This window comes from Notamacropus eugenii, chromosome 2, assembly GCF_028372415.1.
Source record: "Notamacropus eugenii isolate mMacEug1 chromosome 2, mMacEug1.pri_v2, whole genome shotgun sequence".
In the NCBI taxonomy this organism is placed as follows: domain Eukaryota; kingdom Metazoa; phylum Chordata; class Mammalia; order Diprotodontia; family Macropodidae; genus Notamacropus; species Notamacropus eugenii.
In genome coordinates, this window is record NC_092873.1 from 235765721 (window position 1) to 235792250 (window position 26530).

Below are 26530 nucleotides of genomic sequence, written 5' to 3' on the forward strand. Positions count from 1 at the left end.
TGGTTGTCCCACTGGGTGGGGGAGGTACTTCTCTCAAGGGAAACAGCCCTGACGGCGCAGTGGGGACAGGGGCTTGTGGAGGAAGATAGGAAGTCCCACTTCTTGTGAGGGAGGGGCTGGGGATATGCCTGCTGAACTGGATTAGGCTGCAGAGCCAGGGGATCTGGCTGGCAAGGGGAAAGATCCGCTGGTGCCTGAGGAAGAGTAGGGATCAAAGGGGGAGATGCCCCAGAGAATGCCTCGGGAGCCGGGCCTGAGGCCTGAGTGAATATTGCCCCAGCCAGAGGGGCTGCAGAGGGAGGCACCTCAGCAAGCCCCCTGGCTGGGAACTGAGCTGGGGTTGGGAACGGAGCTAGGGGAGGAAGTGAGGCCGAGACCCTAGGAGCCATAAACAGGGGGTCATCCAAAATGTCCAATTCACCCCCATTTCCCTTTTGTGGGGCGGCTCTAGCTACAAGCATCTTACAATCTGTTCTAAGAATGGGGTCCTGAGAGAGTTCGACAAAGGCCCTTACGTAAGGTATTTCTATCCATTTTCCCTTTTGGAGGCAATATAATTGTAATTTTAAAAGGATATTACATTGTAAGGTCCCAAACATGGGCCACACTTCATTGTCCTTCAGGTGATACTGAGGCCAAAGTCTGTTGCAAAAGAATACCAAGTTTTTCTTTTTAAGGTCTTTAGAGCAGTTAAATTTGTTCCAGTTTTGTACAAGACAGCCCAAAGGCGAATTCCTTGGAACTGATGGATTTTGACCCATTTTTTTTTCTGGAACTGGAAGTCCCCTTAAAGGGGGGCGTGGAAGTAAGCCTTGGGAAAAAAACAAGAGGACAAAACATAACCGGGCTTTCCCTGATTTCCTTGCGTCCAGGAAATCCAGAGAATTCCCAGGTCCGCTGCCTAACCAATGGACCGACAACTTGAGTCTCTAACTCTCTAGCGCCCAGAAAGTTCAGAGACTTTGCTGATACTGGGACCCGAAGCCAGGTCCGAAAATCCACTTCCAAGGTGCTTGGAGAGCAAGTAGGGGATAGAGAGAGGGGGAGCCTTACGTACCTTCCAGTTTGAGCAGAAGGATTTGAGATTAGCAGCTTCTCCGGATCAGGGAACCATAAATGAAGAGGTTGAGAGGTGATGGGGGACCCCAAAATAGCGACGGTCCGGGTCGTGCTCGAATGAATTCTACTCAAGCCTTCTTAAAGCCAAAGAAAACAAAGTTTATTAAGGATTTGCCAAATTGGGTTGCCTCTGGAGGAGCCTAAGCTTTTGTAACGTTTGTATTCACAAGCGGGCCAGATAGAATCTCAGCTAATCAGAATCTGAGCCCCTTCATGGAGGCAAGGTGGGACTTAAATACAGAAAAGAGTATAGGAGGGATCTGGGGGGGTGGGGGGGGTGGTCCGGTAGTCCAGGGTGATGGGAGGAGGGGTTTAGGAAGGGTCTTGAGGAGAAGTCCAAGGAGGGTCAAAGGCTGGAAACAGCTGGAGGCTATCAGGAGATATCAGACACTGGAGGGTTTGGGTGGGAAACACGTGGGGCAATTCAGAGATCTTGATAGGGGCAGTATGGGAATGGGGTTTTGATGGGATCAAGGGAGGCGAGTTCAACAGAGACCTGAAATGATAATGAAAAGTCCATGGGCTTCCTGAGACTGCCGGAACAAATGGGAAGATTAGATTTGAGGAAGAAAGGCCAGATTAAGTAGGAAGATTCAAGGGGAGCTCAAGGACGCTCCCAGAGTCTGAACCTCATCACTCTCACCTTGAACTCAAACTAAGACCTCCAGCCTCTGTAAGTGCCCACAGCCAACAGAGTCCCTGCCTCACTGCTTCCGCCCTCACCCAGTGTGTGCTGGTTCCTTCTCACCCCTGCTGCACCCTGAAGGACAGCTGGGGCTGGCATTCCTTATCAGCAGAAGTTTCCTAGTTCTTCCCCAGGTCAGATGCCCAACTCCCCTTACTCTCCCAGAGTTAAAAGTTCCTGTAGGTGAGGGAAACAGCCTCCCACCTCAGTTGACCCCAGGGCTTGGGGTTTATTGTTTAAGCAGCTTGAGGCTGGTTAAAACTGACCCTAGCCCAGAGGCATTTATTCTTCTCCAGTATTTTTCTTCAGATCTTGGATTATCCCAGGATAATCATTTCTGCCCCTACTCTCATTTGTTTTCGAGGCTCTATGTTCACTCAGAGGTGCAATTTTACCTCTTTTGTGGAGGAAAATCTTGAGAGCTTGAAATTTTCTGATCTACTTCACCATCTTCCCAGAATCCTCTTCAACAACAACAATCTCAATGTAACTCAGGTATTCCAAGTATTCATACCTTCATTAAGTCAAAAAGCATTGATTAGGTACCTATGTAATATGGCTCTTAGGGACTTACAAAGATGAAAACTTTCTGTCTGTTCCTCCCTCCCTCCCACAACTTCTCTCTCTCTCTCTCTCTCTCTCCCTCCTTGGGATAATACATTAACAACTGGCTCATATGCAGCATGAATGACAATCTGACCTGGAATCTGATGCACTGTTCTTCAAAAGAGACTGTAATTTCCATCTTAGTGGGGAGGAGAAGGAGGGCTCTAGCTGAGCCTTCTCTCACCTATCTCCCCAGAGAGGTATAGGCTAGAATTAATTCTATCTATCACATTTCAAATTTGGGCAATCTAGTGGTAAACCATTTTGACAGGGCTAGGATCAACACCAGTTTCCCTGGTTGCTTTCTGAGAGGGTCATAATATTTGGCTTACTATAACCAGATTCAGCTTCCTTTCACCAAAAGTGGCTTAATGAAAGGAACCTAATGTGTTGCGAATGGCAAGTAAACCCATAAAATCAAGCAACCAGTAAACAGAAATTGGGGGTCTTATCTAAATTACAATAGGCCCAATAATAAACAAGAGTAATGGACTCTTTGACTGAGGAGAAATCTCAGTTAAATCCAAAAAGACAGTGGAGTCCCTGAAGGGCAGCTAGTTTTCAGCTATCTCCAGGTTTAAAAGCACTGGAAATAAAGGTATATATTAGGGGGCCTGCTTTCCATGCAGTTTGTATAGCTCTTAAAGACAGCCATTAAAAAGTTCATATCTAACCTCCATGACCATCTGTCTTCACGTCCTCTAACTACCTAACGAAATCACATATTTAGGCATCATTCTCATAAGCAATCAGGAGTCCTATCAGAATATGGATGTCATGGGATTATCCCTCACAAAAACTGATGCAGACTTTGGCTAAAGTATAATTGCAATGGTAAAAACCATACAATATATATATAGATAAGTCAATATAAAGTATATTTTAAAATTGTGATTAGGAAAGACTAATATCAGGGGGCATCAGGAAAGCCTTTATGTAGGAGGCATCATTTGAGCTAAGTCTTGAAGAGGGATTGCAAGGGATGGAAGTGAAGAAAGAAAAGAGGAGACAGTCTGAGCAAACACAACAGGGTAAGAGAGGAGGATATCATGTGCAAAGAGCAGCAAGCAGTCCAGTTTAAGTGTATCATGGAATATTGGAGGAGAAATAATGTGAACTAAGCCAGGAAACATTTCATCAGATGGTGAAGGGTTTTAGGAGTGAAACAGTGGAACTTCTAGCATCCTGAAAGCTATAGGGAAGCACTGAAGAGTCTTGAAATAGGGTGTGACAGACACATATGTGTGTCTGGAGGATGAATTTTATATGAGAATTAGAAGGAATTAATAGAGTACTGAAAGTAATCTGGGAGAAAGGTAATGAGAACTAGATGGTAGCCTTGTAGATAGAAAGAAGGAAGTGAATGCAAGAGATGTTCAGTCAATAAATCAACAAGCATTTATTATACCTACTATGTGCCAAGTACTCTTGTGGGTGCTGAGAATACAAAGACAAAAATGAAACGGTCCTTGACCTTAAGGAGATTCTCTTCTATAGTGGGAGGCAGCAAACACACATGAAAGTGTGTGTGTAACAAATACAAGGTAAATTTTAGACAGAAGCAATAGTAGCTGAGGGGATCAGGAAAAACTGCATGGATATCTGAGTTGAGCTTCCAAGGAAACTAGGGGTTCTAAGAAACAAATGTGAGGAGAGAGTGCACTGGGGGACAATCTTTGCAAAGGCCTGGATATGGGAACAGTAGCAAGATTAGACCCTATAGAGGAGAGTAATGCATAATAAGGTGGAAAAAGTGGATTAAACTATACAAAGCTTTATATGACGAAGGACTTTGTGGAGTTTATATAATAAGAAAGAAATATGGTGCATCCTGTAATTCAGGGATAGATTTTTGGTAATATTATGGAAATTGGAATGGAGATGGGAGAGACTTGAAATAGAGAGAGCAAATAATAATCTATCATAGTAGTTTCGGCAAGAGCTTTTGGTGTTTTGAGATGGGCGGTAGCTATGTGAGTAGGGAAAAGGGGATGAGTCTGATAGATTCTGTAGAGGCAAAAAATTGATGAAATTTGGCAACTAATCAGGTATGGAGGTGAGGAAGAAGGTGGAATTAAAGATGACTGTGAGGTTGTAATCTTTGGAGTGACTAGAAGGATGGTGACAGAAATAGGGAAATCTGGAGTAGACATAAGCTACAATGAAAATATCAGTTCCATTTTGGACATGAAGAATTTGAGATATCTATAGAACATTCTCCACAAGGAGATACATAGTAGGTAGTTGATGATGTGAGAGTGGAGTGTAAGGAGGACATTAGTGTTAGATGTATAGATTTGGGGTTCATATCATGAAGGCAATATAGAAAGAGGAGAAGAGAGAGAGAAAAGAAAGGAGAGGGTTCAGATGTAACTTTGGGAGTTGTATAAGTTTAGTGGATGATCCATGAAAGTATTATAATTTTCATTTGACAAGTAAGGAAAATGAGCTTTAAAGAGGTACAAAGTGCTGTCCAAGGTCATATGGCAGGTCAGTAAGCCCAGTTTGCCTGACTTTAAGTTGGATGCAAACAGTCTAAACTAGTTCAACTCAGGTTCTTAAGGAGAAGAAAACAGCTCTGCACTCGATTACTTACCATGTTTTATAGTCAAATAGGCAAAGAGAACAATATACCATTCTAGGGTAAGCAGAATCCAGGCTGCCTTTGAATAAGGAAGCTAGATAAAAGTGCACATGGGTTGCTCGAATTCTTTTGGTGTTGAGGGATGCCTAGGTTTTATTATTAAGCATAAGTTCAGACCCCACAGAAAATCTGAGCCCCTGTTAATACTTTCCCAAGCCCTCTTCTAGACAAATTTTGTCAGACTGGCAAAGAAATAATTCTTTTATGTATTGCAGTTTTGTACATGCCTCTTAAGCCATTAAAGCTAAAGAGGAGATAAATCTATAAACCCATATTTACTTCAGTGTCATAAAAGTTGAACAAATGTAGTCGAGTAAAGTCATAATCTCATACATCCTCTGAATAAGCCTCATCAAACAAACTCAGTAGGTAAACTAAGTCAGATTACAGATTAAACTACATTTAGAGGATATACAAACAGACTGATTGAAGGGGAAGATTTACATGTCGTCAAGGAGTCAGGGACAGTTGAGTGTTGTACATTGGAATGTCCAAGTCTTTAAGTAAATTTTCGCATCCCATGGGACAGGTTTTGGTCAACTTAGCAACCTCTCAGGTGAAATGTCCTTGGCCTTCCCTTCATGTTATTGTTCCATGAGTCAGATTTTGGTTAGGTGAGGTTAACATTAACACTCTTGTAAGTGAATCAAAATTGGCAGGAGGAATGGCCCCAAGTCCTGAATAATAAAAGACAATCCAAAATTCCCATAATAAACTGCATCATGAAATGGTGCAGAAATAAGGAACCAATATAATTAAGGAATCAAGAATCATGAATTAAGAGCCTGGTATGTTCTAGGTTCTGTACTAGGTGGTAGGCTATAAATGCAATAAATGAACAAAACCCTACTTCCAAAGTGCCAGCATTTACAATGATGAAAACAACGTAAATCTGAAGAACAATCACAGGAAACTAAATGCGGTTGGGAAAATGGACCTACCTCTCTTTGCTGAGGTGTAGGCACTGGTACTATGCAGGTGGAGATTGTCAGACACAACTGATGTTGGTTGGTGGCTTGTCAGAATTTGTTTTTCTTTTTCATTCTTTATAGCTACAACGAGCTTCCTAGGCAGTCCAGTGGGAGGAATATATTTGGAAATAAAGATTATACAGAATGACCTGTTAATAATAGTGCTTTTTAAGGAAAAAAAGCAGAAGACCTTGACTCAGCCACATGACTAGTAAAAGTCTTCTCAAGAAGAAACTGTCCTGCTTTTTCATGTCCTCTTCTCTTCCTATTCTTGACTCTTGCTTTTGTCATTCCACTAAGAATTTTTTTTTTACTCTAGGCACCAAGCTCCCTAGAGCAAAAACAAAAGAACTCTTAGCCAGATAGACTCAAATCTCTCTCTTCAACCCAGTTCTTTGTCCAGGGACATGGATCTCTATGTTGGACTGTCTAGTTTACTTTACAAAAAGCATTCCGTATGCCTTTTGATTTTATTTTTAGATTGTACCTAGTCATTCACTTGGAGATGCTCCCCAATAATTCTTAGAGTCTCTGAGATTCCAAGGTTCTCTTGTTTCCCATCTCAAAATCATCTTCTGCTCTTCCATGTAGATGAGCTGAAAAAGACTGGGGGTGGGGAGAGGAACTGATGGACAGAGCTAATGTTGGCAATGGAGGGTGCAGGGTAAAGTCCTCTTTTCCTTTACCTGTTCTACGTAGACTTTTATATGGATATATAGCAGCAAAGGCCCAAAAGTCTTCAAGCTTACCTTTATACTACTATGAAGTGAAAATAAAATTTTGAACATAGGATCATAAATTTAGGGTTGGAAGTCATCGTCAACCTCTTTTTTACAAATGAAGAAAATGAATTACAGCAAATCAAGTGGTTTGCTACGGTTCCACAAGGGAAGCAAGTGGTAGAGCTGGGATTTGAATATAGCTAGGTCCTCTAATAACAAAGCCAGCTCTCTTTATTGTGCATCTTGATGCATCTATAAATAATTCCCAACATTATAGATTGGATGTAAACTCCTTAAGAGTAGTTAGTGTTTTTTGCTGTCTTTGCATTGCCAGCATTTTGTTCATAATAGGCATTTAATAATGGTTTGTTGATTGATTAGCATATCCACTTTCTGCATTTGGAAGCAATTCCAAGAAAATGGGGCATTTGGTGTGAAATGTGAGGTATTAAAAATACTGGGCTCCATTCATTAGTTCCTTAAAGAATCATTCGTCTTAATACTATAATGTCTTCTTTATTGTTACTTCTCAGCCATCTTCACAGCATGTTACCTGAACTGTGGTTGTCATCACTGTCTCTCCCCTGTCCACCTTTGGATTCTACCCTGGAATACTGGCCTCTCATAGGGGCACTTTTATTTAATCTTACAGGGCGTCAGACCACCATACCACTCCTTAGATGGCTCCACCAACTTGCCATTCAACTTCCCTTTACAGCTTTTCTTCCTGAATTAGAATGTGAGTTCCTTGAGTAGAGGCCTGTCTTGTTTGTGTCTATTTGTATACCAGTATTTAGTCTAGTATCTGGTACATAAGAAGTGCTTAATCAATGTTTTTATCTATCTTTATTAGTGTAGGCCTTTGTGGCTCTACTAGCTTTCAAAATGAATTGGGAAATTACATCACTGTGCATCGAGTTGTAGAAAATGTTAATAACTGGGGTTGCATTTGGGGTTCATTGACAGCCTCATTTGTTTCTCTTCTGTGTCAATTGCTTAAAGGAAAATAGTTTATGAAAATGTCAGGGGAACAAATGAGGGACAAATCTAGCCATTGTGAGGAGTTCCTAGCATGGGAATTCCCTCCATTAAGACAGATTGCAAGAGAATTTCCTCAGGTACGTAAAAAATAAGCGATTTGCCCAGGAGTACAGAACTTGTAGTGCCAGAAGAAGGATGTGAATTCAGACCTTCCTAACTTCCAGCCCAATATTTTATCCATTATACCATGCTGCAAATGATTTTTGGAAATTTAGTGTGTGTGTGTGTGTGTGTGTCTGTGTGTGTGTGTGTGTGCGCGTGTGTGCGTGTGCGTGTGCGTGTGTATAATATAATGGATATAGGAAATTCTTGGTGTGGTCTTCTGGCACACACACTGATAATATATCAATGCAAATTGGCATTTTATGGGCAACTTACAGTCTAATAAAAGACTTAGGTTTAAAAAACTGGGAAAACTGAGAGTTTAAATGATTTTTCTAGAACCACATGGTAAGAGTCAGAGGTAGAATCTGAACCCAGATCTTACTGGCTCTCTATCCACTGTATCAAAAATGCAATGCTTTAATTTACATGATTTGTACCCTTTACATTCAGTCTTTTACCAGTGGTGGTATATCAGAATGCCATCAAGGCAATAGAGGAGAGGTAGAAATTCTTTTATGAGCAACACTCATAAGTATACAAAATAAATTATACAATACTCATAATTACACAAACTAAAACAACACTGAACTTGACAACTCAGTTTGTTTCTTCTAGGTAACTAATTCTTAAATACTCGGAAATGCCAATTTTTTTTCTTGATCCGACTTAAGATATGTATTAGACCAGATGCCTTCTTTGAAAGACCCAAGTATGGCTAGATAATTTACCTCAATCTCACCCCTTAACCACAGCAAATTGATTCTAGGTTCCTAGAAAGACATGAAGGGCAAACTGCTTAGGGATGGCCCAAGTTTCATCTCATCAGCATTCATCTACACTAATGTAGCAAAGGGGAATTAGCCAAGAAAGATGAGCCAAAGTTCCTCAGATGAATTGTGAACTCTTCCTCTTTCTCCCTGATGACTGTCTTCAGGAAAATCTACAGTATCCTGGGTCAAGCAATTAGTACCTGGCACTTCCTGCAGTTCATTGACTTTAGCGGAAGGAAAAATTATACAAACTAAAACTACTATTGACCTAAGCAATGTCTTATTTCATGCTGTATGTCATCTTTTATTTCTAAACATTTTGTCCAAGAGTGACCACAATCCTTAAAGAGGTTAGGCGCCACCTTCTGGTAGCCTCCAGCATCCAGCCAACTCAGTTTTTTTTAAAAAGAAATCATTTGAAATTAATACTTATCTTCCTTGCAAGTATGTTTACTGTGAATTTTTCTGCCGGGGTTGGAAAGAGAGTGCCAGTTTTAGTTATGGGGCATGAGGTATTTGGTGGTGCTATACTGGTACCACCAGCACTTTTGAGAGATTTCTGGACTATTTTCCAGTATCACCTTTGTGTCACTTATTACCTGTAGGACTTTGGTCAAGTCCTTTAACATCTTTGGACCTCAGTTTCTTTATCTGTAAAATGGGGAGATTGAAAGAGATGAAATTTAAAGCCCCTTCTAGGTCTAAATCTATGTTCCTATGTTTTAGGCCCCATGTTGTTATATTACAAACAACTGGAAATTCTTTCCAAAGTTCAGGAAGTTGTATACTTAAACCCTGATTGTTATATGTGAGTAGAGGGTGCTTTGAATTTGGTGGAGACCAAGAACCCTATAGTGTGTGTGTGTGCTTGTGTGTGTGCGTGTGTGTGTATGTGCATGCATGCATGCCCTATGCCAGATATACACCTTAATATCCAGCAAGGCTAGCAGCAGCCCCCAGTAGCCTGAAGGTCCTCTAACAAGAGGTATCATGTAATGCCAGATGAGGACAGCAGCAGCAAGGGTAAGCCTGAGCCCGTAAGCAAAATCATTGCACTAGCTCTCACTTTGAAAGTGTTTGGGTACATTTTCTTATCAATTTATCTCTCTAAATTTAAAAGTAAAGTGTCTAGGTTATGGTCTGAACATGTATGCACTCTGAAAGGTTGTTAATAACAAATACACTGTCATCAGCTCTCCTACTCAGATCCAGTGATACTGGCACCTCTTAACCTTGCACAAGACTCTATGTCCCGAGCTCTCAGGGCATTTTTATTGACTTTCCCCCATAACTGGAATTCTTTCACTTCTTATCACTAGTGCAGAGTTTAAAAAGTTTGAGAAATATAATTTCTGAGTAATTAATCATTTTACTAACAATGCTAGTATTTTAATAGAAGAGGTCAGTGGCACTCTCAAATGCCGAAGACCTTCAAGGGCTCATTGGGCTCAAGGTTTATATAGCCCTGGAAAAGGGGGTGTTCCAGAGTTCAACTCTGATTGTTGAACAGGTAATGGGAGAATGAATATTACAATGAGGAACTGGACCTATTCTCATCAACTTTGATTATGTATACATACATCTGTCTGTGTTTGTGCACAAGCAGGTTTTATTATTATCATCTTTATTTTACATCATGTCAACATAATTTTTTTTTCAATTCTGTTACTTTGCTTTTTTTCTTTAAAAACTCCTTTCTCTGGTAATTTGGTATTTGAGCTTGAGTGAACTTTAGAGGTCATTTATTTCAACACACACACACACATACACATATGTAGATACTTCTTTTCTATAGCATTCCCCAGAAATGATTATAGAGGAATTCCTTTATCAGCATCTAGAAGAGGGAAAAATACTACTCTTTGAAATAATTCTAAGTTTTAGAGACATTCTTCTTACCTAGAGCCTTCAATTCTCCTAACTAATACTCACAGGATCCAATTCTGTCTAGTCATGATCATTCAAATCTTTCTAAATGTCAATCTCATAGAATACTTAATGTGATTGTTTAAAAAGTATGTACATACGTATATATTTTCAGAACCATCAGAGCCAGCTGGAGATATTTGATGGAAATGTTGCTCATATAAGTACTTGGCTTTACCAAGCTGAAGCTCTGTTGGATGAGATTGAAAAGAAGCCTGTAAATAAAAGTGAAGAAACTGTGAAAGTAAGTATGCCTAAGATGGCATTTGTAATATATACTGTATTTCTTAGGGCTCAGAATCTTGCTTTTCATATAAACACTGTATTATTCTATTTTTTGTTTTTGAATTTTAATTTTAGTGAGAGATACCGAGGTGATACAAGTCATCTGGGAAGGATTTGAAAAGCCTCAACCCCATAACCCAATTTTCTCCTCCCCTTCCACCTCTACTACCTCTATTTAGATTCGTTAATTCAATTAAATATACTGCCAGTGTTTTATTTAGATAGACATTTAACATATTTGTGATGTCTTCCCTTTTGAATAGTGTCAAATCCATATTTTAATTGGGTTATGCTTCACTGTTTCTTGTACTTAATGATAATTTTGTGTTTCTATGTGTTTAGCGATTAACATCTAAACTGGATGATGTTAACCTACAAGTCGAAAATGTTCTGAGCAAGCCATCATACTAATGAGGGCCCGGGGCTTGGCAAGCAGTGAGCTGGGGGAGCCTAAGTTAGCTGAATTAAATAGGAACTTTGAAAAAGTGTCACAACACATCAAAAGTGCTAAAGTGAGTACTTCATGTAAAACAGAGATATACTACCTCCTTAACCCTTCTTTTCTCTTTGTTTTCCTCTTCTTGCCATGCTTCTTAATTAGAGCTGTCCATGTCCCTAGGTTTGTTTCGCCATATTTTCTTTACCTGTTTCAGCTCTTTGTGATCTCATCAGTTTTTATAACTTCAAGTATGATGTCTGTATGGATAGCTTTCAAATTTGGTAGCACTTAAGAATTCTTTTCGTGCTCTTCTGCTATTACTCACTTTTTTAGCCCTGTACTTGGATAAGCTCTAACTGAATGTATCACAGATACCTCAAGATCATTGTTTCTAGAACTGAATGTATTATCTTTCATTTTGACCAGCTCCCCTTCTTGATTTCCTCATTTCTGGCTATGCCATCCCTATTCTTACAAATAACCTCCCTCATGATTATTTATTCATATTTGTTGAAACTCTATCCCATATCTCCTTATAGTTCATAAACCATCAAGTCATATCAATTGTCTTATGTAACAAGTCACATCATATTGCATTCTCCAAATATAGTATCTTTTCACTCAGTTCTTTATTTACCATTTCTGCTGCCTTCACCACCTGAGTTTTTACCACTGTCACCTTTTAGCCTCAATTGATTCTTGCATTATCCTCTGATTCAGTCTGTTCTTCCTAGTATCTATTCTCTCTTGGTTAACTAAAACGTCTATATTAGATGAACCTTACTAGTGCACCCATCTGATCATGTAACTCCATAGCTTCAAAAATACTAACTGATTCCTTTTTGCCTCCTGAATAAATTCAAAGCCTGTTGTTTAAGGCTCTTCACCACTGGATTAAAATTTACCTGTCTAACTTTATATTTCATTCTGTTTGCTTTCCATTACTTCATACCCACTCCAGGCTAAAATGCTTGGCATTTTTCCTTTAAATCTAGAGTTCTTAGCCTGGGGTTCACAAACTTGTTTTGTTAGTATCTTGATAACTTAGCCAATAAAATGGATTTATCTGTATTTTATTTTATGATGAAGACCTGAATTAGAAAAGGGGTCCGTTGCATAAAAATTGTTAGGAACCCCTGCTCTTTCTTCCTCATTGTGTTTGTTTATGCTTTTAACTACTCTGGGAATACCTTCTTCCAGTTCTTGAAACACTGTAAGATACTGGTTCCCATGAGGAAGCCACAAGGAAAGAACTAATCTTGTGATGGTGACTTCATAAACTCTGTGTGTATAGGGACACATTCACTCTTCCTGCTTCTGCTGAAGTGAAGAACTTTATTGAATTTACCTTACTGAAATAAAGAACTTGATTTAATTTATATAAATAGTGTAGGCAGGCCTAACACAGAAATTTACCTTTTGTTTTTATTTTCTGTTTAACAATAGGGTCAGTGGAATCCTTTTACTAGGTAAAGGAACAGGACCCAAAAGGCAAAGAGACTGCTAGAAGGGAGTAGGGAAAAAATGTGAGATATTCCCACAGATGCATTATTTCATTTATTCTTTCCTTACTAGTAGAAGAAAAGGTTTCATTTAGAGAAATATATTGAAAAAGTATGTTACCTCTCATATAATTCTTCTCTGAAGAAATACTCAGTGCTCACTTCTTATACGATACTTCAGCCATCAATTAGACATATATCTATCTTTATATATGTATATATACATATATATATATAATTTTAACAATATTCTGACACACAAAAACTTCAAGTGAAGCAAAACCTTCAGAGAGATTTTAGGTAAATGGCATTTTCAGGCAAAGTCTTCTCTTTCAAAAATCCTATAGCTTCATTTACATAATCAGGAAAGTCTCAAGCTAGTGTTTTGGGGAAATAATTCCAGTCAGTTCTATTTTTAAGAAGGCTAAAAGGAATTTTTGTAACTATTAAAGATCTTGTACCAAGCATTAAAACACAGTGTTAGAGAGATTTCGTTTTTAGTATCTGACACGACTTCATGCCAAGGAGTTATTGTCTTTGCTGTCTTGTCACCCAATATATGGCTTTGTGTCACCTCTTGATGTGTAATCTCATGAAACCTGAATGGAGTTGAAGTCACTACAGCTTTGAAAAGATCTCCCAATATGCGAAAGTACAAAGAAATGATGAGGAATCTCTGCTTGACCTGATTGGCAAATTAATTTTTTTTCCTTTTCATTTCTGCCTATTTTACAGTTGTCTTGCTTATTGAAATCTGGTTTTACCTCATTTGCTTCTTTCCTCTACTGTAGTCAATGGACTTACTTGGAGTCATGTTCTGTTTTTGGTTCACCTGTCCTTAGCTATGCTTTCTTTTTTGCTCTCTTCTGTAGATGTTGATCGACCAAGAGCTTTTCTCAAAGACAATTTCTGTGAAATCACAACCTGTTGAGGCTGCTATGCATTCAGTGGACCTAGACAAACTAGAGCATGATTTAAAAACTTTGGTGAAGGCTGTAGAAAAGCCCAGTGATGAAGATGAAAAGGTATAATCCACTTCATTTTTCTGTGAATAAATGCCTTAAATATCATGCTGTGGAGCACGTGAATAGAGCACTGGCCCTGGAGTCAAGAGTATCTGAGTTCAAATCTGTCCTCACACACTTGACACTTGCTAGCTTTGTGACCCTGAGCAAATCACTTAACCCCAATAACCTTGTGCGTGTTCTCCCCTTCCCCCCATACCATGTCATTTGTGGTGGAGAATTTTAAGGTGAGAGTTTTTGACGTTGGGTTTCAATGTAGCAATTGCCAAATGATTTATATAATGCTTCTAAGAGAGTTAAAATTTCAAGGAGAATTAACTAAGGATCAGCATGGTTTAAATTGTAAGCTATTTTAACATATAATTTAGAGAGACAGTGTGATATACTGCTGATGCAGCTAAACTAGGAAGACCTAGGTTCTAGTCCTGCCTCTAACATATACTTAGATCTTTTATCCTAGGCAAGTTACTTTCCTTGTTTCACATAGCTTTTGGAAAGTAGGTGATAACCTACATTGGTAGAGGTAGTTTACTCGTTGGAGAGTCCCTGTTGAAATTGCAGGAGCTTTTTTAAAAGATCCAAGAGGATTCAAAACATTTTTGGAAACAATATAATTGTTAGAATTTTTTTCCACCTAATAGTATTTTATTTTTTCCAATTATATGTAAAGGCAGTTTGCAACATTCATTTTTTTATGATTTTTAATTCCAATTTTTCCCTCCTCCCGAAGACAGCAAGCAATCTGACAGACTATACATGTCCAAATCTATTAAATGTAAATGCTATAATTTTAATGTACTTATTTTAAATTTTTAATGGGATATTCGTTTACAGAAATTCATCATGATGGATATGTTCTTTCTAGTAAAGAAATATACATTGCTCGAGAGATATCCAAGTGAAATATTGACTTGTTTTTCTCTTTCCATTCTCAGTTGGATGAGGAGAAGGCCCAGATTGAGGAAGTTCTGCAGAGAGGAGAAGAGATGTTACAGCACCCGATGGAGGAAAACAGGAGAGAAGAGATACGCTTATAGTTAGTACTTCTGAGGACGAGACATAACAATGTCAAGGCATAATCACTGGAAAACGTGTCTCCTACTTACAGCGCTTGGATGCAGAAAAAGGAAACCTCTGATGTGATCTCAGACAACTTGAGGAAGCAGAGAGTATTTTCATTACCAGAAATTGCTTCATGGGGGATAGTACTTGATTTGCTATTCACATTCACCCTAAGTTGTTGTCAAGGTTCAACCAATCCCCAGGAAAGAGAAGCGCTAGGAAATGACAGTGGGTATAAAGCCTGGTCTTAAAAAACAGATCTAGCCTGTGAAGACCTTTCAGCTGTCAAGGATACCAGTTTCCGTTCTCCCAATTTCCTTTGCTTTGTGCATTGTAGCCAAAGGTAAGGGACAGAGGGAGAGAAAGGGAACAGGAAGGAGGAGAAGGAAAGGGGAAAGGAAAATGAGAGGAAAGGAAAGGAAGGGGATGAATGAAAGTAAAAAGTGAAAAGAGGAAAGGAATTTTGGAATGGAAATGAAAGAGAAAAAGGGGAACGGAAAGGGGACAGATGACAAGGAAAGAAGAAGGAAGAAGCTGCACCCCCAGATTGGAAGGGGCCAGTTGTGTCTCCACTGGGGCAGTTTGTATTACTCACAGAATGTTGTTTGTCCTTCCTTCTGGAAGAGGACTGTCACATCAGGAAGATGATGCTATGAGTTGCCAGTGAATTGGATTTCAGTGAGGGAGGGCTGTGAAAAGTCATCAGCCTTACTTTCTCCTTAGGAGCCATCTGGGCCCTGTGTCAAGACATTTAGTATGACTACATAGATAAGAGATAGACAGTCAGGATGACTAGAGATGGCTTTGGATGCAGTGGGAGACCTTAGCTTTTTGAAACTAAGGTCTTTACTAGGTCTCAGCTTGACTGAGGCAAGGCCCATTGAGTGACTAAGATGAGTTGGAAATGAGCCAAGGAGTGTCCCCTTTTATCTAATTAACGCATAACAACCCCAACAATCTGAGAGGGGAAGAGGCCAGAATTTCTGGACAAGATAGAGATTGGAATGAGTGGAGGTGGCCCCCATTTAAAGAGGGGTACAATACACAAAAGGAGGCAGGAAAGGGGGGTGGAGCAGGACATCAGGGAGTATAGGTAGAGGGCATTCCTTGGAACGGGAACCAGGCAGGGCATCAGATGTAAGGTGGAGTGATAGGAAAGACCAATTTCTGCCCTCTCTAAAGGAAGGAATTTTGAAGCTTTGTTGCTCCACCTTTGAACTCGCCAATTAGAGGAATTAGGAACATGGTGGTGAGTTTAGATGTGATGGACTTCTCCTGGGCACTCCATCTTGTTCTTTAGAGTTTGAAGCAGACAAGGCATCAGATTCAAGGTGCAGCTGGAAGGGACAGAGGTTCAAGATTATGGGAGCAAAGTCCTTTGCAGGAATGACTGAGGCTATACAGTTGGATTCAGTCTCAGTTACATCATTTGTAGAAGGAGTGTAATGGTAACATCTACATGATAGAATTACGGGGATCAAATGAAATAATATCTATTCAGTGCTTTGTCAACTTGAAAGCACCATATGCTATTATTAACATCTGTATCTCTGTTTTATTGTTGGCTTTTACTATCTCTTCCTAGGTCATTCAGTAATGCAACATAGTATTCAAGGTTATTTATTGATAGAATTATGAAAGGTGAAGGAATGGTATAGTCAGTCATTTAGCACAGAGGTTCCATTATGTTTGTTTTAGGAAAATGAGGGGGTTGTTTCCTCAATTAATAAATGGTCAAAGAATATAAACCAGCAGTTTTCAGAGGAAGAAATTAGAGCTACCTATAGTCATATGAAAAAATGCTCTAAATCACTATTTCTTAGAGATGTAGATTAAAAGAGCTCTGAGGTACCACATCACACTTATCAGATTGGCTAATGTGGTAAAAGAGCAAAATGATAAATGTTAAAGATGATATGGGAGAGCTGGCACACTAATTCATTGTTGGTGGAGCTGTGAGCTGATCCAACCATTCTGGAGAACAATTTGGTACTATGTTCAAAGGGCCACAGAAAAGTGCATACCCTTTGACGCAGAAATATACCCACTAGGTCTCTATCCCAAAGACATCTTCAAATTGGGGATAGAAATAGTATCTTTCCTTTTACATACCTCAGGTCAGGAACTTGGCGAAGAGGGTGATAAAGATCTATACAACAGGTGACAAGAGAAGTGATCAATGTACAGTGTAGTAGAGTGTATAAAATATCAAATATTGTTTGGTATTCAAAGCCCTTCAGAGCCTGCCTTCCTAGTTTTCATGTCTTCTTACACTTTACTCCTCTGTTTTGAAGTAAAGAAAGGTCTCTTTTTATACTATCAAAAAAACAATCTAGGAGGGACAGAACTTCAGGGTTTCTGGCCAAAACAGATACAGTTGTTTCTTACATTCATTCTGAGTGGTCCTCTGGACACAAGTTGGTGGTGATGGAGGCTTGGGTGGGGCCCAATTATTGCATCATCAAGGACAGAGTGATATAAGTGGAGAAAATCTAATCTGTTAAACACTTTCCAGGTTACTGGGATGCCAGTTTCCCTTCTCCTCATTGTCCTTGTTTTGGTATCTAACTGGAAGGTAAGGATATAAAACCCTCCGTAGAAAGAGGGAGAGGAAAGGAAGGCAAGAAAAAGGGAGGGGAAAGGAAGGAAAAGGAAAAAAGAAAATGAGAAAGGAGAAGGAAAGGAAGAGAAGAAAGGGGAAGGGGGAGGAAAGGAAAAGGCAAGGACAAATGGGAAGGAGAGGGGAAGGAAAGGAAAAGGGAAAGGAGGAGGTGGGGCAGTTTCTACTACTTACAGGTTGTTGTTTGTCCTTCTTTCTGGAGGAGGACTGCCACATCAGGACAATATACAAAATGGAGGCAAGAAGAGGGATGATGGAGCAAGGAGCCCTGGGAGTATGGGTAGGAGTTTTGGTGCTCCACCTTTGAACCCTCTAATTAGAGGAATTAGGAACAGGGTGGTGAGTTGTGATTTGAAGGACTTATCCTAGGAGATGATGTGGTACAGTGGAAACACTAATTCATTGTTGGTGGACCTGTGAGCTGATCCAACCACTCTGGAGAACAATTTGATATTGTGTTTAAAGGGCCATAAAATATGCATATCCTTTGTTTGACCCAGCAATACCCCTGCTGGGTCTGTATCCCAAAGAGATCTTAAAAAAGGGAAAAGGAATCTTTTACATCTTTTTACTATCTTTTACTCTCTTTTATATCTTTTACATAGCTCTGGAGAGGAGCTTGGGGTAACAGAGTGATAAAGACCTATACAAAAGGTTGCAGTAGGAGAAGTGATGAATGTACAGTGTAGTGGAGTGTATAACATACTGTTTGGTATTTAAAGATCTTTACAACCAGCCTTCCAAGTTTTCATGTCTTCTTACACTTTGCTCCTCTCTTTTGAAGTAAAGAAAGGTCTCTTTATATATTGTCAGAAAAATCAATCTGGGAGGGGGAGGAACCTCAGGGTTTCTGGCCAAAACAGATGCAGTTTTTTACATTCATTTTGAGTGGTCTTTCCGACCCCAGGGAAGACTTTGTGGGTGTGGGGAACAATTCTTGCATCATCAAGGACAGAGTGATATAAGTGTAGAAAATCTAATCTGTTAAACACTTTCCAGGTTACTGGGATGCCAGCTTCCCTTCTCCTCATTGCCCTTGTTTTGGTATCTTACTGGAAGGTAAGGGTATAATACCCTCTGTAGAAAGAGGGAGAGGAAAGGAAGGCAAGAACAAGGGAGGGGAAGGGAAGGAAAAGGAAAAAAGAAAAAGAGAAAGGAGAAGGAATGGAAGAGAAGAAAGGGGAGGGGGAAGCAAAGGAAAAGGCAAGGAAAAATGGGAATGAGAAGGGAAGGAAAGGAAAAGGGAAAGGAGGAGGAGGGCAGTTTGTACTACTGACAGGTTGTTGTTTGTCCTTTTTTCTGGAAGAGGACTGTCATATCAGGACAATATATAAAATGGAGGCAAGAAGAGGGATGGTGGAGCAGGAGCCCTGGGAGTATGGGTAGGAGTTTTGGTGCTCCACCTTTGAACCCTCTAATTAGAGGAATTAGGAACATGGTGGTGAGTTTTGATTTGATGGATTTATCCTAGGAGAGGATATGGCAGAGTTGACACACTAATTAATTATTGGTGGAGCTGTGAGCTGATCCAACCATTCTGGAGAACAATTTGGTACTATGTTCAACGGGCCACAGAAAAGTTCATACCCTTTGACCCAAAAATATACCCACTAGGTCTCTATCCCAAAGAGATCTTCAAAATGGGGAAAGAAATAGTATCGTTCCTTTTACATACCTCAGGTCAGGAACTTGGCTAAGAGGGTGATAAAGATCTATACAATAGGTGACAATAGAAGTGATCAATGTACAGTGTAGTAGAGTCTATAAAATATCAAATATTGTTTGGTATTCAAAGCCCTTCAGAGCCTGCCTTCCTAGTTTTCATGTCTGCTTACATTTTACTCCTGTGTTTTGAAGTAAAGATGTGTCTCTTTTTATACTGTCAAAAAAACAATCTAGGAGGGACAGAACTTCAGCGTTCTGGTCAAAACAAATGCCATTTTTTGCATTCATTCCAAGTGGTCTTTTGAATCCAAGGGAGGACTTGGTGGAGGCTTGGGTGGGGCCCAATTGTTACATCATCAAGGATAGAGTGATATAAGTGGAGAAAATCTAATCTGTTCAACACTTTCCAGGTTACAGGGATACCAGCTTCCCTTCTCCTCATTGCCCTTGTTTTGGTATCTTACTGGAAGGTAAGGGTATAATACCCGGTATAGACAGAGGGAGAGGAAAGGAAGGCAAGAAAAAGGGAGGGGAAAGGAAAGAAAAGGAAAAAAGAAAAAGGGAAAGGAGAAGGAAAGGAGGAGAAGAAAGGGCAAGGGGAAGCAAAGGAAAAGGCAAGGAAAAATGGGAAGAAGAGGGGAAGGAAAGGAAAAGGGAAAGGAGGAGGGGGGCAGTTTGTACTACTGAGAGGTTGTTGTTTGTCCTTCTTTCTGGAAGAGGACTGTCACATCAGGACAATATACAAAATGGAGGCCAGAAAGAGGGATGGTGGAGCAGGAGCCCTGGGAGTATGGGTAGGAGTTTTGGTACTTCACCTTTGAACCCTCTAATTAGAGGAATTAGGAACATGGTGGTGAGTTGTGATTTGATGGACTTATCCTAGGAGATGATGTGGGACAGTGGGCACACTAATTCATTGTTGGTGGAGCGGTGAGCTGATCCAACCATTCTGGGCAACAATTTGGTACTATGTTCAAAGGGCCACAAAATGTGCATAACGTTTGACCCAGAAATATACCCACTAGGTCTCTATCCCAAAGAGATCTTCAAAATGGGGAAAGAAATAGTATCTTTCCTTTAACATAGCTCAGGACAGGAACTTGGCTAAGAGGGTGATAAAGATCTATACAGTAGGTGACAATAGAGGTGATCAATGTACAGTGTAGTAGAATGTATAAAATATCAAATATTGTTAGGTATTCAAAGTCCTTTGCAGCCTGCCTTCCCAGTTTTCATGTTTTCCTACGCTTTACTCCTCTCTTTTGAAGTAAAGAAAGGTCTCTTTTCATATTGTCAAAAAAATCAGTCTAGGAGGGGGAGGAACCTCAGGGTTTCTGGCCAAAACAGATGCATTTTTTCCATTCATTCTGAGTGGTATTTGGGACCCAAGGGAGGACTTTGTGGGTGTGGGGCCCAATTGTTGCATCATCAAGGACAGAGTGATATAAGTGGAGAAAATCTAATCTGTTAAACACTTTCCAGGTTACTGGGATGCCAGCTTCCCTTCTCCTCATTGCCCTTGTTTTGGTATCTTACTGGAAGGTAAGGGTATAATACCCTCTGTAGAAAGAGGGAGAGGAAAGGAAGGCAAGAAAAAGGGAGGGGGAAGGGAAGGAAAAGGAAAAAAGAAAAAGAGAAAGGAGAAGGAATGGAAGAGAAGAAAGGGGAAGGGGAAGGAAAGGAAAAGGCATGGAAAAATGGGAAGGAGAGGGAAAGGAAAAGGGAAAGGAGGAGGTGGGGCAGTTTGTACTAATGGCAGGTTGTTGCTTGTCCTTTTTTCTGGAAGAAGACAGTCACATCAGGACAATATATAAAATGGAGGCCAGAAAGAGGGATGATGAAGCAAGGAGCCCTGGGAGTATGGGTAGGAGTTTTGGTACTCCACCTTTGAATCCTCTAATTAGAGGAATTAGGAACATGGGGGTGAGGTTTGATTTGATGGATTTATCCTAGGAGAGGATATGGCAGAGCTGACACACTAATTCATTGTTGGTGGAGCTGTGAGCTGATCCAACCATTCTAGAGAACAATTTGGTACTATGTTCAAAGGGCCACAGAAAAGTGCATACCCTTTGACGCAGAAATATACCCACTAGGTCTCTATCCCAAAGAGATCTTCAAAATGGGGACAGAAAAAGTATCTTTCCTTTTACTTACCTCAGGTCAGGAATTTGGCCAAGAGGGTGATAAAGATCTATACAGTAGGTGACAATAGAGGTGATCAATGTACAGTGTAGTAGAGTCTATAAAATATCAAATATTGTTTGGTATTCAAAGCCCTTCAGACCCTGCCTTCCTAGTTTTCATGTCTGCTTACACTTTACTTCTCTGTTTTGAAGTAAAGAAAGGTCTCTTTTTATACTGTCAAAAAAACAATCTAGGAGGGACAGAACTTCAGGGTTTCTGGTCAAAACACATGCCGTTTTTTACATTCATTCCAAGTGGTCTTTTGAATCCAAGGGAGGACTTGGTGGAGGCTTGGGTGGAGCCCAATTGTTACATCATCAAGGATAGAGTGATATAAGTGTAGAAAATCTAATCTGTTCAACACTTTCCAGGTTACTGGGATACCAGCTTCCCTTCTCCTCATTGCCCTTGTTTTGGTATCTTACTGGAAGGTAAGGGTATAATACCCGGTACAGACAGAGGGAGAGGAAAGGAAGGCAAGAAAAAGGGAGGGGAAGGGAAAGAAAAGGAAAAAAGAAAAAGGGAAAGGAGGAGAAGAAAGGGCAAGGGGAAGCAAAGGAAAAGGCAAGGAAAAATGGGAAGGAGAAGGGAAGGAAAGGAAAAGGGAAAGGAGGAGGGGGGCAGTTTGTACTACTGAGAGGTTGTTGTTTGTCCTTCTTTCTGGAAGAGGACTGTCACATCAGGACAATATACAAAATGGAGGCCAGAAAGAGGGATGGTGGAGCAGGAGCCCTGGGAGTATGGGTAGGAGTTTTGGTGCTCCACCTTTGAACCCTCTAATTAGAGGAATTAGGAACATGATGGTGAGTTGTGATTTGATGGACTTATGCTAGGAGATGATGTTGGACAGTGGGCACACTAATTCATTGTTGGTGGAGCTGTGAGCTAATCCAACCATTCTGGGGAACAATTTGGTACTATGTTCAAAGGGCCACAGAAAAGTGCATACCGTTTGACCCAGAAATATACCCACTAGGTCTCTATCCCAAAGAGATCTTCAAAATGGGGAAAGAAATAGTATCTTTCCTTTTACATACCTCAGGACAAGAACTTGGCTAAGAGGGTCATAAAGATCTATACAGTAGGTGACAATAGAAGTGATCAATGTACAGTGTAGTAGAGTCTATAAAATATCAAATATTGTTTGGTATTCAAAGCCCTTCAGAGCCTGCCTTCCTAGTTTTCATGTCTGCTTACACTTTATTCCTCTGTTTTGAAGTAAAGAAAGGTCTCTTTTTATACTGTCAAAAAAACAGTCTAGGAGGGACAGAACTTCAGGGTTTCTGGTCAAAACAAATGCCGTTTTTTGCATTCATTCCAAGTGGTCTTTTGAATCCAAGGGAGGACTTGGTGGAGGCTTGGGTGGGGCCCAATTGTTACATCATCAAGGATAGAGTGATATAAGTGGAGAAAATCTAATCTGTTCAACACTTTCCAAGTTACTGGGATACCAGCTTCCCTTCTCCTCATTGCCCTTGTTTTGGTATCTTACTGGAAGGTAAGGGTATAATACCCTGTATAGACAGAGGGAGAGGAAAGGAAGGCAAGAAAAAGGGAGGGGAAGGGAAAGAAAAGGAAAAAAGAAAAAGGGAAAGGAGAAGGAAAGGAGGAGAAGAAAGGGCAAGGGGAAGCAAAGGAAAAGGCAAGGATAAATGGGAAGAAGAGGGGAAGGAAAGGAAAAGGGAAAGGAGGAGGGGGGCAGTTTGTACTACTGAGAGGTTGTTGTTTGTCCTTCTTTCTGGAAGAGGACTGTCACATCAGGACAATATACAAAATGGAGGCCAGAAAGAGGGATGGTGGAGCAGGAGCCCTGGGAGTATGGGTAGGAGTTTTGGTACTTCACCTTTGAACCCTCTAATTAGAGGTATTAGGAACATGGGGGTGAGTTGTGATTTGATGAACTTATCCTAGGAGATGATGTGGGACAGTGGGCACACTAATTCATTGTTGGTGGAGCTGTGAGCTGATCCAACCATTCTGGAGAACAGTTTAGGACTATGTTCAAAGGGCCTCAAAAATGTGCATACCCTTTGATCCAGCAGTATACCTTACTGGGTCTCTATTCCAAAGAGATCTGAAAAATGGGGAAAGAAATAGTATCTTTCCTTTTGTGTAGCTCAGGACAGGAATTTCGGCTAACAGGGTGATAAAAATCCAAACAGTAGGTCATAATAGAAGTGATCAATGTCAAGTGTGGTAGAGTGTATAAAATATCAAATACTGTTTGGTATTCAAAGCCCTTCACACCCTGCCTTCCTAGTGTTCATGTCTTCTTACACTTTACCCCTCTATTCTGAAGTAAAGAAAGGTCTCTTGTTATATTGTCAAAAAATCAAATAGGCGGGGGCAGAACCTCAGGGTTTCTAGCCAAAACAGAGAGTTGTTTTTTTGAACATTCATTCTGAGTGGACCTCTGGACAAAAGTGAGGACTAGCTGGGGGTGGGGGCTTGGGTGGGGCTCAGTGTTACATCATCAACAATGGAATGTTGTGAGTGTAAAAAATCTAATCTGTTAAACACTTCCAGGTTTCTGTGATACCAGCTTCCTTTCTTTTGTTCTGAGTATCTTACTGCAAGGTAAGGGTATAATACCCTCTAAGGACAGAGGGAGAGGAAAGGAAGGGAAGAAGAAGGAAGGGAGGGGAAGGCAAGGAAAGCAAAGAACAAAGAACAAACAGAAAAGAGACAGAAATGAGGATGAAAGGATAGAGGAGAGAAAAAAAGGAAAGGGAAAGGAAAAGAAAAGAATAAAGGGGAAAGGGAAAGGAAAAGGAAAAAAGGAAAGAGAAAGGAGAATAAAATTTTTTTTCTGTTTCTCTAATTTGTTTTTTAAAATCCCTTTTTAACTCTTCTAAGAGTTCTTTTTGGACCTAAGACCAAATTACATTCTTCTTTGAGTTTTACAAGGAGTCATTTTTACACTATTGTCTTCCTCCTAGTTTGTGCTTTGATCTTCCCTGTCACTGTAGTAACTTTCTATACTTAAGTCCTTTTCTGTTTTGCTTCTTTTTTTTTTTTTTTTGGTGCCTTGCTGCTTTTATGTGAAATTTGAGCTCTGTTCCTGCACAGGTGAACTTTCCATTAACTGAAAAGCATATTTTTTAGAAGAAACACCAACCGAATAGTTTCTTCATCCTGATTATATTTGTGTGATGCTGACATCAAAGGAGGAGAGGTTGTTTGAGGGTAGAACTGTAACTAGAAAACTTCAAAATATAATTTTTACCATTCTCTATTTCCCTCTTATAGTAGTTCCTAAGGAAGTATATTTAAGAATTCAAGTTAAAACATACAAAAGCCCTTTATAATTTTGTGTAGTATTAGTGGAGGATTTGAAAAATGTTATAGCTTGTGATATAAATGAGAAATAAGGAAGAAAATTTCCTCTCCAAATGTACTTTGTTGATTGGTCATTATAATAATGTTTAGATTCTGTTTTATAGTGTATTTCAAGTCAATACTGAAATGAGATTGCTAGAAGTTTGCAGGAGTGCAGATTTTTAAATACTGTATTAGAGTATTTATATGTGCAGGTTTGCTTTACCAATAGAACTATTTCTCTAACATTTTGCTTTTGGTAAATATATTGTTTTAAAAATTCTTAATGTCTTTGGGAACGGTAGCACTTTGGTTTGATATAATGTAAGCTTCTTGAGAACATGGTTTGTTTTATTTCATTTTAAATTTTGTACATTTCCACAATGTCTACCATAGAGTAGTAACTTAGAAGTGCTTTTTTCGTTTGATTTCAGCTTACTATAATTTGCAGTGTGTTCCCTTTATATGAGTATGTATTAACCATATTCCTTTTTTTTCTACAGGTGACCCCCATTGAGCAGAGTGTTACAGTTGATCATCCACATCTGTGTGGAAATAGATCCACTCCCCTCCCTACAGATTATCTCGAAATTAACAAAGTCTTACTCTCCATGGCGCACCTAGAAGTGTTACTCAGTTTTACCAATCTCAGCAGTGGTTTCTCGGAACAGTTCTCTGCGCAGGAAGAGTCAGTAAAGGTAATTGTCAACGTTATATTTGAAGAGGAGCAGTCAAATGACATTTTGAGATAGCAATTTGTTTAAAGTAAACCATGTATTTTTTGACCTGCAGACAAGTGAAATGGCACCCAAAATTGGTGATATAACAATCCTGTCTCTTTCCTATCTCTTCTGGGCAAATATAATTAGGCTTCTTAAAGTTTTGTAGGTAAAATTGATTATGTACAAAAACTTTGCAAAGCTTTGCAAAGTTAGGGACATGTTATGAAACTGTTAAACAGTGTTTCAAGGTGTGTTGTGCGGCAGTCTCAAAAGAATTCACAGACTCAGACAATCTCCAACCCATGCCAAAGCATTTATTAAGGATTATACTCTCAACAAGTAGACTAGGCTCCTTAGAGGAACCAGCAGCTTCGCAAAGCAAGACAGGGCTTTTTATAGAGCAAAAGATGCAATTGTCATTACAGAATATATGAATATTAAAATATTGAATGAGGTTATTGATATGGACAGGGTTCCTAGAATTGGTGGAACTAGTCATGCGGTTACCCAGAATATATACAGAAAAGGACACTGGACGGTATTAATGGATAATATTGATATTATAACAAGCCTCTCTACATCGTAAGTTCATCTACGAACAGCTCTTTGCTATTCCTGCGCAGCCCTCCACTGCTCAGCACCTTCTTGGTGGTGCTTTCTTAATGACTGACTATTGGGAGCCTGTCTGAGACTAGATGGATGTGTTAAGTGGCTGAGGTAATGGACACACTTGCTGCGCTAGTGAGAGAATTAAGCACATGGGGAAGCTGGGAGATTAGGTGTGGGTACAGTGGCTACATTCCATCATTCTCTCCTCAAAGAGCTGGATCCCAAATTCATTTGGGAAAAGGGATGAAAGTCTCAGTTTTCTGTAGCTTCTTCTGGATGCAAAGAGGAATAGAAGCTGTCCCTGCCTCAAAGCTCTCCCAGAGCTCTCCCAGAACCGAGCATAGGCCACATTTTGGGGATCATGGGTGGGTATGGGCTGGAATCTACTGTTCACCTAAGTGTAGGTGAGCAATGGCCTGTTGTCTGGAAAACACAAATCTGGCTCTTCAGTATGTAGGGCCCAATTATAAGGAGAAACCAAGACCCCCATTAGAATCATTTGCATTT

General features: G+C 40.0%; 2 protein-coding genes and 2 long non-coding RNA genes across 5 annotated transcripts in view; 2 read left to right on the plus strand and 2 right to left on the minus strand.

The window, feature by feature from the left end:
- Positions 1 to 26530, plus strand: part of LOC140526996 (utrophin-like) — a 167997-nt gene that overhangs the window by 112004 nt on the left and 29463 nt on the right. For both annotated transcript variants that reach the window (XM_072643614.1, XM_072643612.1), the window contains one exon: positions 25196 to 25390. In XM_072643614.1, the coding sequence (XP_072499715.1) occupies positions 25196 to 25390 (195 nt within the window). The remainder of the gene's footprint in view (positions 1 to 25195; positions 25391 to 26530) is intronic.
- Positions 1198 to 6668, minus strand: LOC140527019 (uncharacterized). The gene is made up of 2 exons (XR_011974647.1): positions 5996 to 6668; positions 1198 to 2318 (listed from the first exon to the last, which is right to left on the minus strand). It is a non-coding gene; the product is annotated as an uncharacterized lncRNA (long non-coding RNA).
- LOC140527005 (utrophin-like) lies at positions 1498 to 15345 on the plus strand. Its single transcript, XM_072643625.1, has 5 exons — positions 1498 to 1792; positions 10705 to 10833; positions 11217 to 11386; positions 13688 to 13840; positions 14776 to 15345. Exons 3-5 carry the CDS (start codon positions 11285 to 11287, stop codon positions 14875 to 14877), a joined length of 357 nt encoding a protein of 118 aa, XP_072499726.1. The 5' UTR covers positions 1498 to 1792; positions 10705 to 10833; positions 11217 to 11284; the 3' UTR covers positions 14878 to 15345.
- On the minus strand, positions 14610 to 17284 carry LOC140527010 (uncharacterized). The gene is made up of 4 exons (XR_011974638.1): positions 17015 to 17284; positions 16114 to 16239; positions 15498 to 15639; positions 14610 to 14808 (listed from the first exon to the last, which is right to left on the minus strand). It is a non-coding gene; the product is annotated as an uncharacterized lncRNA (long non-coding RNA).